Source organism: Pseudopipra pipra, chromosome 3 (assembly GCF_036250125.1).
Source record: "Pseudopipra pipra isolate bDixPip1 chromosome 3, bDixPip1.hap1, whole genome shotgun sequence".
Taxonomy (NCBI): domain Eukaryota; kingdom Metazoa; phylum Chordata; class Aves; order Passeriformes; family Pipridae; genus Pseudopipra; species Pseudopipra pipra.
Window position 1 is genome coordinate 18,327,531 of NC_087551.1, and position 11,725 is coordinate 18,339,255.

Sequence of the window (11,725 nt, forward strand, 5' to 3'; positions counted from 1 at the left end):
TGGGTATGAGCAGTTGAGTCCAACAGTTTATCTTCCATCCTACTTATAATACTGGGCAATTTAATAGGGATTTTTTTCAATTTTAGAATTAAAATATTTTTCATTTTGTACATTTGTATAAATTGAAGTCTAAGTATAGAATAGAAAAAAATCTTTTTTTTTTAATATTCAAAGTGCAGAAGTAATTTTCTTTGCTTCCTCTTCTTCCTATTGGCCATCCACTCCCCATTCCCCCATGCAGTTCCCTATTTGATATTGCTCTAGAAATACCAATTTTTCTGTACCAATTTTTGTATTGAGATCTTTTTGCCTAATAAATCAGTAAATTCTCTAAACAGCACAGTGCCTTTGGGTTTAAAAATCCGCAACTAACAGCTACTCTTCTTTTGAACACCACTGATTTAATTCCTTTTTTGTTTGTTGTTTTTTACAAACTCATAACTATTAAGAAACATTTTCTTTTGTGAAAGAGGCTGACACTTGTGTTCCACCAACTGAACATAACAGAAAGGTGTTATATTCCCCTCCTTACAGACTGCCTTATAATGTGGTGTTATCTGTATGTGAGAGGACAAAGAGCTTGAAACTGGGGCTCTGTACTGTGCTGTGCAGGTGTGATTCATGTGCTGATAATACCTGTGGAAATGGCCAGGTCTGTCAGGTGAACTGGACAGGAATTCTTGAGGTATATGAAAGAGCGGCTTCTCGGTTGATTATTTATTTTATTCTGAAGGTCTGAAGGGTGATGACACTGAAGTAACCAGGGAACCAAGTTTTATTAGTACGGTATTCATAAAAAACAGGAAAAGAAAGAAACATAATCTTCATTTTCTATGTTCCTGTAAAAAGAAAAAAAAAAGAATTTTCAGATCCTACACATGCAAGCATGTGTTTGTAAGAAGGCAGGATATGGAAAAGGATCCTTCTGTACGCCCCAGAAGCCAGCCAGTAAAGCTTCAGGTGGGGACTAGGCCACCCTAGATGGGAAGGGTCAGACCTGCTGGGATATATACAGCTGTGGTCTCATGGAGTAAATGACAACTTGAATTAAACATTAGTTGGAATGCAGTAGCCAGATGACAGTGGCCAGATTTCTGGTGATAATTAGTGTCCAGATATGTACAAGAACTACAAATGAGGGTCAGGAGAAGCTCTTGTTCTCTTCCAGTTTGTGAGCAAACCAGACAGTGTGTCCCACTCTCAGATTACTATCTGAGCAAGATATACCAGCGTTTTCCCCACACACTGACAGGAACTGGCAGGGTTTTATCTGTGTCTTTCTCATCAGGAAGTTTCATCTTAATCTATTCTCACTCTTTGCATAATTAGCAGACATTCACAATGTGTTTGGAAGAAGTGTTATTTTTTATTAGGTGCAAGTATCTCTAGTCCTGTCCATCTCTGTGTCAAACAGAACTAGCTGGCCTTGCACTAGGGTTTTCTGCTAACCCAGATAACCAAGCAACTAATGTTCTACATGAAAGGTGAACTAGTAGCTTGAGGAAAAAAGTACACAAAAAAATCAAAGGTGAAAAATAAGCTTTTTGCTTATTCCTACTCCTTTTGTTTATGAGTAAGTGACCTGTATTTCAAGACATTTTTTCTTTTATTTTTTGGCTCACATACAAAAGCTGGGCAAAACCTGAATAATTTACCACTTGTCTACTTTGACCAAAGATTAAACCCACTCACTCACCACTGAACTGATTGACTAGAAAAAACGGTTTTGAGCACTATGAATGTCTGTAACTCCACTGTGGTCTCTCCCCCAGGGGCTTTTAAAAGTCATGTGATGTCTTTATTCTGTGCCATCGATGTGCTAATGCCAAAAAATCTTCCCTCCCTCCTACGGTTTCAGTGTCAACATTTCAGAATTACTGCAGCATCCTTTGTGCAGAATTTAAAAAGCTTCTTGACCATAGTGGGGAGGAAAAATTACTGGGTGAGCCCCATTTATTTCTCCAGTGCCTGGGCAGTAAGCACCCACAGCCTGTGCCACCCTCACTGTACCCTCGGTCCAAGGGATGTGGCTCTTGCCCTGCAGAAACTGTGATGGAGGGGACATGCCATGGGGCAGACCAGCCTCTGCCTTTGCTCCAAGCCAGTATGCCACACTGTTTGTAAAGCAAGGCTCAACTTCCCAGGTTTTAAGCTCTTCCTGATGGTTCTAATCCATCATTAAAATCAGAGCAGAAAGCCCACAGAGGATCTCAGAGGAGAGCCCTCAGCTCTAGCAGCTCCTAAGAGCAGGCACGGAAGTCCACCAAATCAAATCAGGAATTGTTTCCTTCAACTTACTCGAGTAACAGGACTTTTGAGCATCTAGCAAGGGATCTGTATGCCATATAAACACAATTGCTCTTTCTTTTTGATGAACGATTCAACTTTTGAGCTGAGAATGCTGAGCTTGTTGTAAAAGTTCTTGTAAATCCCCTTACAGACTGTGGCCAATTACTCTACAACGACAGTCTGGAGGCCTGGGATCACCTGCTGCAGAACCACCAGCAGACACAGTCTGAATTATATCCATCCCTCTGACAACATCCAGAGTTAAGGACACAGACATGTCATCTTTTATGTTGGTCATCAGAAGATACTACTGGATCATCCGTGCTGGATGTTGTAATTAGTGCATTAAAGTCTCAAAAGCCTTATACAGTGAAGATGCTGAAAGCTATCGGTAGTAAAGATTTAATGTTGTATTTAAGAACAGTACATAGGGCTTCTTTTTAAGCTGTGAGAGCTTCCTGACATAGAATTCTCTTGTTTCTGTGATTATCTATTGTGCATACTGCTGTTGGCTTTGACAGTGAAAATGTACTTGTCAGACACACTTTTATTTTAATCAGTTTGTGGCTGTTTTCATTCAGTGAGTTTGATGCATTTGCCTGAAGTCCATGACCTGTAATTACCAAATATAGTTAGTGGTCATCACTGGGAATGCTAGAATTTTACCTTCCCTAGAAAACTTCAGTGGTATTAGGTTTGCCACCTGGGTCTTCCTCCATATTTGATCTGGCACATTCCTTTAATCTGTTAACCAGTATCATACACTAGCATTCAGCATAAATAAGAAATCTGACCCTGTAAGGTGACTAGCTCTGCATGAAAAATCCTCTGTCATTGGGAGCCAAGAATGTTCAGTGGCCCTCCAGAATTACATAATCTTTCTTTTCTGTGATCAAAACTAAGGCCACTTGGTGGCTGTTCTTCCACTGTTCAGATGTTAAGGATCTTGGGTCTGGATGGCCACGGGAATGGAGTGAGCTGAGAAAAGGACTGAGTGCACAACTAACTGCCCAGAGCTCAAAGCAAGTTTGTTTTGGGTTATTTCTATGTATCTCGTTTGACTTGATTTGGAAAAAGAGGCTTTGAGCCTGAGCATAGCAGATTGTACATGGGGGCCAGTTTGCCCATGTACATTTTGAGGGATTCTGAAACTGGATGAACATAAAGTTCACAGGAGGTGGTGAGGGATACCCTGAGTGAGTTAGAACCCTGACTCTTGATAGTCCAATTGACATAAGAATGAAGCACTGTTTCATTTGAGCTCAGAGCCGCCCTCATTTTCAAACCTGTTCCATTCCATTGTATCTGCTGGTTGCAAGTGTTTAATGCAGGAGCTGTTGGCAGGTATGACTGCTTAAAGCTTGACTCTAATTCATGACTAATGCTCAGCAGTACCATAAAAAAAGTCTGCTGGAGTTCCCAGGCAGCACCAATATACGAGCATTTCCCTTGAAATATGGATGTGTCAGTGGAAGAGGTGCCACTCCTTTTTACTACTGGGAAGTATCCTACACAAAGAGTGATGCTCTTGTTTTCGAGTGTTATAAAATACATCTCCATTTGCAAACAGACTGACAGCTCCATATCTGGGTTGTCTCCCCAGTGTATTACTTTTAATCTGCTTGGAAATGTGTCATTCCTGAGCTGATCCACGCTGCTGGGATCACCAACTTTGAGAGATTTTTGATTCAGAAGACTGTTTTGGATCTCAGTGATATTAAGAGGTTAGGGATGATGTAGCAGGTACATTGCTGTAGGGGAAAATTAGTTTCTCCGAGTGTTGCACTTTGTGATAAAATCATAGAATCATAGAATAGACTGGGTTGGAAAAGACCTCCAAGATCATCAAGTCCAACCCCTGATCCAACTCCAATTACTGTATCATGGCACTAAGGGCTACGTCCAATCTCTTTTTAAAAACCTCCAGGGATGGTGAATCCACCACCTCTCTGGGTAGGCCGTTCCAATGCCAAGCTGTGCTCTACTTGCTCATTGCTAGAAAGGTACTGGGCACCTACACATCTCTTGAACATGGCTGTTGCTTGGCAAAAATCAGTAGCAAAGAAACTTAAATTGCTGTCTTCCTTTGTTCTCATCCTCTAAGCACAGGTAATAAAAATATACCAGGTTTCCTTATGGCAGGCCAGAATAATGGCTTTTACTGATCACTTTCTTTTTTAATAGATGAATGATCAAGACAAAAGGTGCTTTCCTACTGTTTCAATCTGACACCTTTGTCCTAGTCATAAGAAAATTGTTTTCAGTCTTGAGTTGACTTCCCAGTAAAGCATTCCTCTTTCTTGTGGGCCCAGAGACTTTGGAAAGTATGCAGAGCGTTGAGGATGTGAATTTTTATGTGAATTACTTGCTCTGATTTCAAGTTATTATTAAGCCTTGCCAGTGAAAATGCAAACAAAACCATGTCTCCAGGGGATGGGGAATAGACATTGCTGCACATTGTAATCAGCCTCTCTTGAAGATTCATTTAATATCTTGTGTATTTTTTTATGAAATGCATTATTCATGTAACAAGATTCACAGAGAGAAGCAGCTGAATTGTAATTTCTGGGAAGATTCTTCTTCCAAGAGATGTCATTTTCATTATTTAAATCAATGCAGTAGGTCTTGCCTGCATGAGGGAGGCATGAAGTGAAGGGAACAGCCTGTAGATGGGGCACTGAGCCAGTCAGCTACTGCCTCTGAAGGGAAATAAAACAAGCCATCCAGTAATTTAATCCCCTTTTGGGTCAGTATGTAGCCATTTGAAACATCATTACACTTTGTAAGGTTTTTTTGCTCTGTGTTAGAAGCACTTAAGAAAACAATAATCAACCAACACTTACACCTTGGAAAAGTTTCCTCTCTTATAAAAATACTGCTTGCAAGCTGCTCTCCCCACTGCTGTTTTCTAGAGACTGCTCCTTCAGTTCTCCATTGAGTCCATTGGCCTGAGCATGTGAGATTACATTGCTTTTCGTTTTGGGGCCTACAATAAAAGTCCCACGTGTTTATATTGCAATTCTCTCTTGTTGACCTAACCTTAAGTAAACCACTGTACTTAATTAACACAGGCTCAACCTCTGTTTTATTTAAGACTTCACTCCACCAGTGGTCCCACTGAGATCAGTGGGGCTTTTCAGAAATAACAAAACACAAATACCACCAGTAGAGTTTGAGCCCATCTTAATAACATTACAGTGATACAGACTGTATATGCTTAAGCAACACTAGGTGCTTGAGCATCTCTTGTAACGCTGCTGATGGCAAACTTATTTTTAAAAGTCAATATTTAGGAATTTAATTAGTGCATATAACCATTTAATTATGTTAATGAAAGAAAAAATAGGATGTTACAGCTGAATTTGAGATGCGTTATAAGGAAAGTGATTCTCTTTATTTTGACTGTCTCCCTCCAACCCCCTGTAGCCATCTGATGGATATGGGTCCTCTTTTGTCTTCCTCTCACCCTCCTTTTCCCACAGAGGACTGGAAGCTTAGGCCTTTAAACAAGCAGGAGACATCAAAGCTTGCTGGTGTCAGTGAGAGCCAAAAGTCACCCCCTGGCATGTGTTGCTATGCAGGAGGCATGTGCATCCATCTGCTAGAGCAGATGGGCACCTGGGCTCCCTGGGCAGTTTTCTGGTACCACTGAGACAAACCCAAAACTGCAGGAAGCCTAAAGGGAGCCTGAGGTGTGCCCGGTGCATTTTGACACACTGAAGCTACCCAGCAGTGGGTTACTGGTTTTAATTATTCAAATTAAAGACATTTGATTAATGTCTTTCTCCTTTTCTCTTTGTTTGTTTGCCTAAGTTTGTCCACTACCTCCAATGGTGAGTCATGGAGACTACATCTGCCACCCGCGGCCTTGCGAGCGTTACAACCATGGGACGGTGGTGGAGTTTTACTGTGATCCTGGCTACACCCTCACCAACGACTACAAGTACATCACCTGCCAGTACGGAGAGTGGTTCCCCTCCTACCAAGTATACTGTGTCAAAACAGGTGGGGGATTTATAGTCTTGTAATCCTAGCTTCTTGTAGTCCCTCCTTTTGGAGCAAATTTGTAGGTCTGTAATGCCTGGTGAACTTCTATTTCATGGTTAAGTGATGAACATTGATTTTAAGATGCTGTTAAATATAATACATTTTCAAGATACTGAATGATCCTAAACCGTTTTGATTATTACCTCTTCAAGTGTATTTTTAAGCGTCTGGATATTTTTATATGTACGTAATCTAAAGTCATTATTGCATGTATAAAAAAACAGTCAAGGGGAAAAAGCAAGATACAGCCCCTGTGACAGCTTAATGTTAAGGCTGCTTTTGGTATATGGCATTGGGCTTATGTGTGCTTTTACAACATGCATAGAAAAAATGTCTTGTCCTAACTGGCACTTCTGAGTATTGTTGAAGTATTCATACAAAATAATGATGGCAATAATCAAGCACAACTCTTGTACTGTCTTTTTGTTACAGAACAAACCTGGCCAAATACACAGGAGACCCTCCTGACTACATGGAAAATAGTGGCGTTTACTGCTACCAGCGTTTTATTAGTACTACTACTGGTTATTTTAGCCAGGATGTTCCAGACCAAATTTAAGACACATTTCCTTCCACGGTTTGTACTGTTCTTTTTTATTTTGAAGATTGATGGCCTTGATTCAGTTTTCACATTCAGCACTCTTTGCTGAAGAGATGGAGCAGCTCACAAAGCCTTGCAGATACTTTCTTCTGCTCTGAGCAGAAGTCTCTGAATCACTGGTGTGGAAGGGCACCCCCCAAAACCTACAGTAGTCCTTTCTGCAACTAAGATAAAAGGGAAAGTTTGCCAGATTCACTTTGGGAGTAATTACAGCTCTGCTACTGAGAATTGCTGCTTCTGCATGTAAAAATAGCTGCCAATATTTTTAAATACTCATTTTCAGGTGCGGGGGAATTAATTTTTTAACTACTGTAGACTTAGTAATGTAAGTTTTAAGAAAGAATTTATCTTCTCTCTATGGACAAATTTATATTAAAAGTTTGCTTTACCTTCATTAGTATTATTTTCATCATGATTCATAAATATCTCCCATATCTTCCTTTATTTCCATAAAATACCATGCAGCTATGAGCATTAGTTATTGATTCACATAGTATTCCTCATGAGATACATCTGGAAAAACAAAGGCAGACATGCTGAGGTTTAGGCAAAGCTAGAATTGTATCAGGGCTTAGATGTGTTTCTTATTTTCAGTCTGTTCAGTTCACTATGGACCTTGACTTCTCTCCTACACTTGATTTTTCTCATGTCTTTATTCTACCACGAGCAGAAATGAGAGCTGAAAAAGCTGTGTGTCAGTAAATACGGCCCCATGCCAATGCAGCAGAAAGGACTTTGTGTTCTTAATGTTAAATAGATGCAGATTGTATAAGCAATGTGTAAATTTATATACATGTATACATATAGGTGTCAATATATACAGTGTATGGGGAGTAGTATACAAATACCTATGCATACACCTATATCACCAGGAAGATCTTTGGGGTAATGGGCTGCATGATGGATAGGTCTATAGACTGTACTTTTCTAACTTATTGAAATGCTTTAAGTCCTCTCTTTTTCAGATATTTTCATGTCTTAAAGGTACCTGGAACCAATTCCCTCCTGCCAGGACTATACTGTAATTTAACTGGCTACTAAACAGATACTTCAGAGTTTAACAGACCTTCCCAGTTAATAGAAATGTGTTTTACTTAAAAAAGAATACAGCTTAATACTGGTTAAGGAAAGGAAGCCTCCATCCTTTGAAAGTAAGACTTGAGGGAGGCCACAAATCTGGCCACCTGTCATCCAGCAGTAGTCATCTCAGTGCCTGTTTACATGGGCTGTAAACACTTCTGTGCTCTAGCACACATCTTTCCAGGGGGTTCAGGCACTTTTGGCTGGTGAACTACATCTGTGATCTTATATCCATGATACCTACTGTGCACAGCACAGCAAATGGTGCTCCTTATCTCTCCCAAACACCTGTTTTCCTCCCTTCTTGAAGTTCTCCTTCACATTAGTAGTTTCATTTTTCCGATTGTAAAAGATTTCACCTGTCAATCCAAAGAGAGTTTTGCAAAACCATGAAGCAAACATTTATGCGAATGTTTATGGCCCTGTAGCTTCATTTTGCATGACTAGAAAGTGCTGTGTTTGCTGAAGTTCAGTATTTGCTCTGAGGTGCTTCTGACATGCTCCTTCTCTCTGTGATAACTCGTCTGTGTCTGACGTAGAGGCAACCAGGAGGGCTCCATGGGTGACCCTGACTTCGTGGTGGTGGATGGCGTTCCTGTCATGCTGCCCTCCTACGATGAAGCCGTAAGCAGCGGCTTGAATGCTCTGGCACCTGGATACTCAGCCACTACAGACCAGGGGCACATTTTGCAGGCAGAAGATCAGAATCCTCCCGCTTACCCTGGCCCCAGGATTACAGACATGCTGCCTAGCGAATTTGAGACCTGTGACAGTAGGTCGGGTTCCTCTGAACTGCTCCAAAGTTTGTATCCATCCCTGACGTGCCAAGCGGCAGCGCTTCCCGCTCCAGACCGAACTGACGTATCCCGTAGCACTGACGGGGAGGCTGCATCCACGAGTCCGCGGATCGATATTACAGATGGTGAGTCTTGCATAGGTGCAATAGGTGAGTCCATAAACAGGAGACATCATTTGTTTGCACTGGTGGAGCAGGAATACACCTACCTGACTTGCTCATACTTTCTCCATGTTTTTGTTCGTGTCTTAATTTGGACATTTTTTTTTAAATCATACAACTCCATGGTCGTAGGGCTTTGTGTCTGTGGTATGTCCTTGCTAGCTCTGGTGCATGTGAATTGAATCCCAGGCCAGAATGTTCCTGTCCAGACCCCAGTCTCATCAACAGGAATGTCAGGAAGCACCTGTGTGCAGCAGCAAAGCCAACCATCGTCTTGCCTGTGCTGATCTGTTCATCTGCTCCTCAACTCCTACACTCACAAATCCCTCACATGCCACGGCTTTCCCAGCAAAGAACAGGTTTTTCTCCTTGAAATAGAAAATAAATCATGTTTTCATACTGGGTCAAAATTAGCAGCCTTTATTATCAAATTCATCATGTCTGTGCAGTGAGCAGAGGGTTCCTTCCATCTGAGGCACATGCACATTAAGCCATGGATGTGGAACTCACAGCAGAAGGGGAATGTACCCACAGGACCATGTGTGAGGAGGGAGCTTGCCATGTGTTACTGCCTCCATTTAAATCCAACATGGGCATGCTCCGATACCATTTCACTGAGTTCTCATGGTGTGCTGCTCAGAATGTTAAGGAAACTAGATAGCTTTCCTTGGAGACATTTAGAAGGAGAGGCTCATATCTTTCTCTCCACAGTCACTGAGCTGAAGCCCAGGGTCCTATATTCAGTGTGGGGGAAGATCTGGGTGGAGGAATTCTTCCTGCTTCATAAGGGTTAGGATAATTTTGGTGCTATCACAAGGGGAAGAGGACAGTTAGGAGAAGAGGAAGAAATTATGATAATGTCAGTAAAAGTAGTCCCTGCCTACTCTGAATGCTGTTTCAGTGATTAATGTAGTAGCAAGGATGTTTGCATTTAGGTTTTTGTGGGCCTAACTTGTTTGAGAAAATCTGGGTAGTTTTAGTAATAATTTTCATATAGGTGTCAGAGCATGAGCGGTCTAGAATTCGCAATACCACATGTCTTGTTCAGATATTTGCAATGTCCGTTTCTGTTTTTGTAGAATTGCTAACAATAATACTCTGCAAAAGAATAAAGGGAAATTACAGTCATTGCTATTTCTTTGTTTCTCCTAGAGATTCCTTTGATGGAAGAAGACCCTTAGCCTGCACTGAGTTGTGTCTTCGTCACATTGCACTGTTGGGTGACATGAAATCATGAGGATTTAGAGACAGAAAAGACTATCTGTGGATTTGGGGAGGGTATTTTCCTACTTATCAATCTTCCACGTGATGGTGTCACCAGATTGGGTGTATGTCTTAATCCACAGCAGGGATAACAGCATCAGCATTTGGAACAGCAGCAGTTTTATGAATGAATCCTGGGGATTTGATGAGAGCAGATGTAGAAAAAGAACTGTGGCTTTTTAGAAATGAAATGTATATCTGCATCGCAGAAAGTCATATGGTTCTGTAAGAAATGCTATTGGATTTTGATACTAACTGCCTCACAAAAGCATGTCAAAATATGTAAATTTGCTTATAAAGACTGCTTTAAATGATGAATGGACCTCTAGTTTATGAAGAATCCTTGCAAGTTTAAAAAAATACCGGTACTGAAACACACACACACACAAAAAAAGAGGAAAGATCCTCTTTGGGTTTCCTATGATAACCAGGAAGCTTTTGGTGTTGGTGGTTTTGGTTCAGACCATGTCTGCAGAAAATATAACAGAAATGATGGGATTCATATATACTTTGATGTATGATAGCAATTATATATTAAAATATATATATATTTAAAAACTCTTAAAGAGAAAGAAAAGGAAAGACTCCCAGGTCACACAATGATCTGGAGATTTTTTTTTAAAGGTAAGGCAGAATTTATATCATAGACAATATTCAAGGTAAAATATCAATATTTGTATTTATGCAAGACTTCTGTAACTACATTGCATTTGATAAATCCTGCTATAAAATGAGAGATCTAGAACACGTTAAAAATATGAACTATGTGCTTAAGAAATGTTGAACCACCCTGCTTCAACCTTTCTTAAGCTCTTAAATGTGTGTGTATATATATATATATATATATATACACACACACTGGAGTAATCTACAGTCATAGCCCAGAGCACTGCCTTGTCCCTGTACGTTGTGGTAGTATTCTGAGCCATTATTGTAGAATACTTAAAAAAACATAATAATAAAGTTCAGTTTTGGTTCTTTTGACTTACTGGACTGTTGTGACATTGGCCTTTTTTTTTTGCTTTTTTTCCCTTCCTCACTTCTTTTACCAGCTCCTACCCGAAGGCTGAGAAGGCAGCAAAACACCTGCTCTGGTGCATTTTCAGCTTTACATCCCTCATCCAGCTGCAAATGGACAGAGTGGTTTTGGTTAAGCAGAGCACATGAAATGGGTGCAGCAAGGGCACAGCTTCTGTAGGTGCTACACGGCTTTTCTCTCCTCTGCATGCTGTGCCAAGCATTGTGCTAAAGCCTGTATGGTTCACCCTTGTGGTGCTACAGGCTATTCGTTCTTTTTCAGGAAAATTCCTGGCTGTTTCATACACTTACTGAAATCCAAGCAGATTTCCTCGTCTTATTTTTGGTATTGAGCGAATGAAACATATGTTGAACTGGCGGTGTTTGAAGGAATAACTTGCCATATGTTAATGACAGAGATTGCCATTGTGTGGGCTAATCCAAACCAAAGGGAAAAACAAGACTGAGTT

At 40.6% G+C, this 11,725-nt stretch overlaps 1 protein-coding gene across 3 annotated transcripts in view; it reads left to right on the forward strand.

The window, feature by feature from the left end:
• Positions 1-11,226, forward strand: part of SUSD4 (sushi domain containing 4) — a 73,112-nt gene extending 61,886 nt beyond the window's left edge. For all 3 annotated transcript variants that reach the window (XM_064648126.1, XM_064648124.1, XM_064648125.1), the window contains exons 6-9: positions 6,103-6,294; positions 6,769-6,913; positions 8,557-8,939; positions 10,128-11,226. In XM_064648126.1, coding sequence (XP_064504196.1) covers positions 6,103-6,294; positions 6,769-6,913; positions 8,557-8,939; positions 10,128-10,156 — 749 coding nt within the window. In that variant the 3' untranslated portion in view covers positions 10,157-11,226. The remainder of the gene's footprint in view (positions 1-6,102; positions 6,295-6,768; positions 6,914-8,556; positions 8,940-10,127) is intronic.
• The last annotated feature ends 499 nt before the right edge of the window (positions 11,227-11,725 follow it).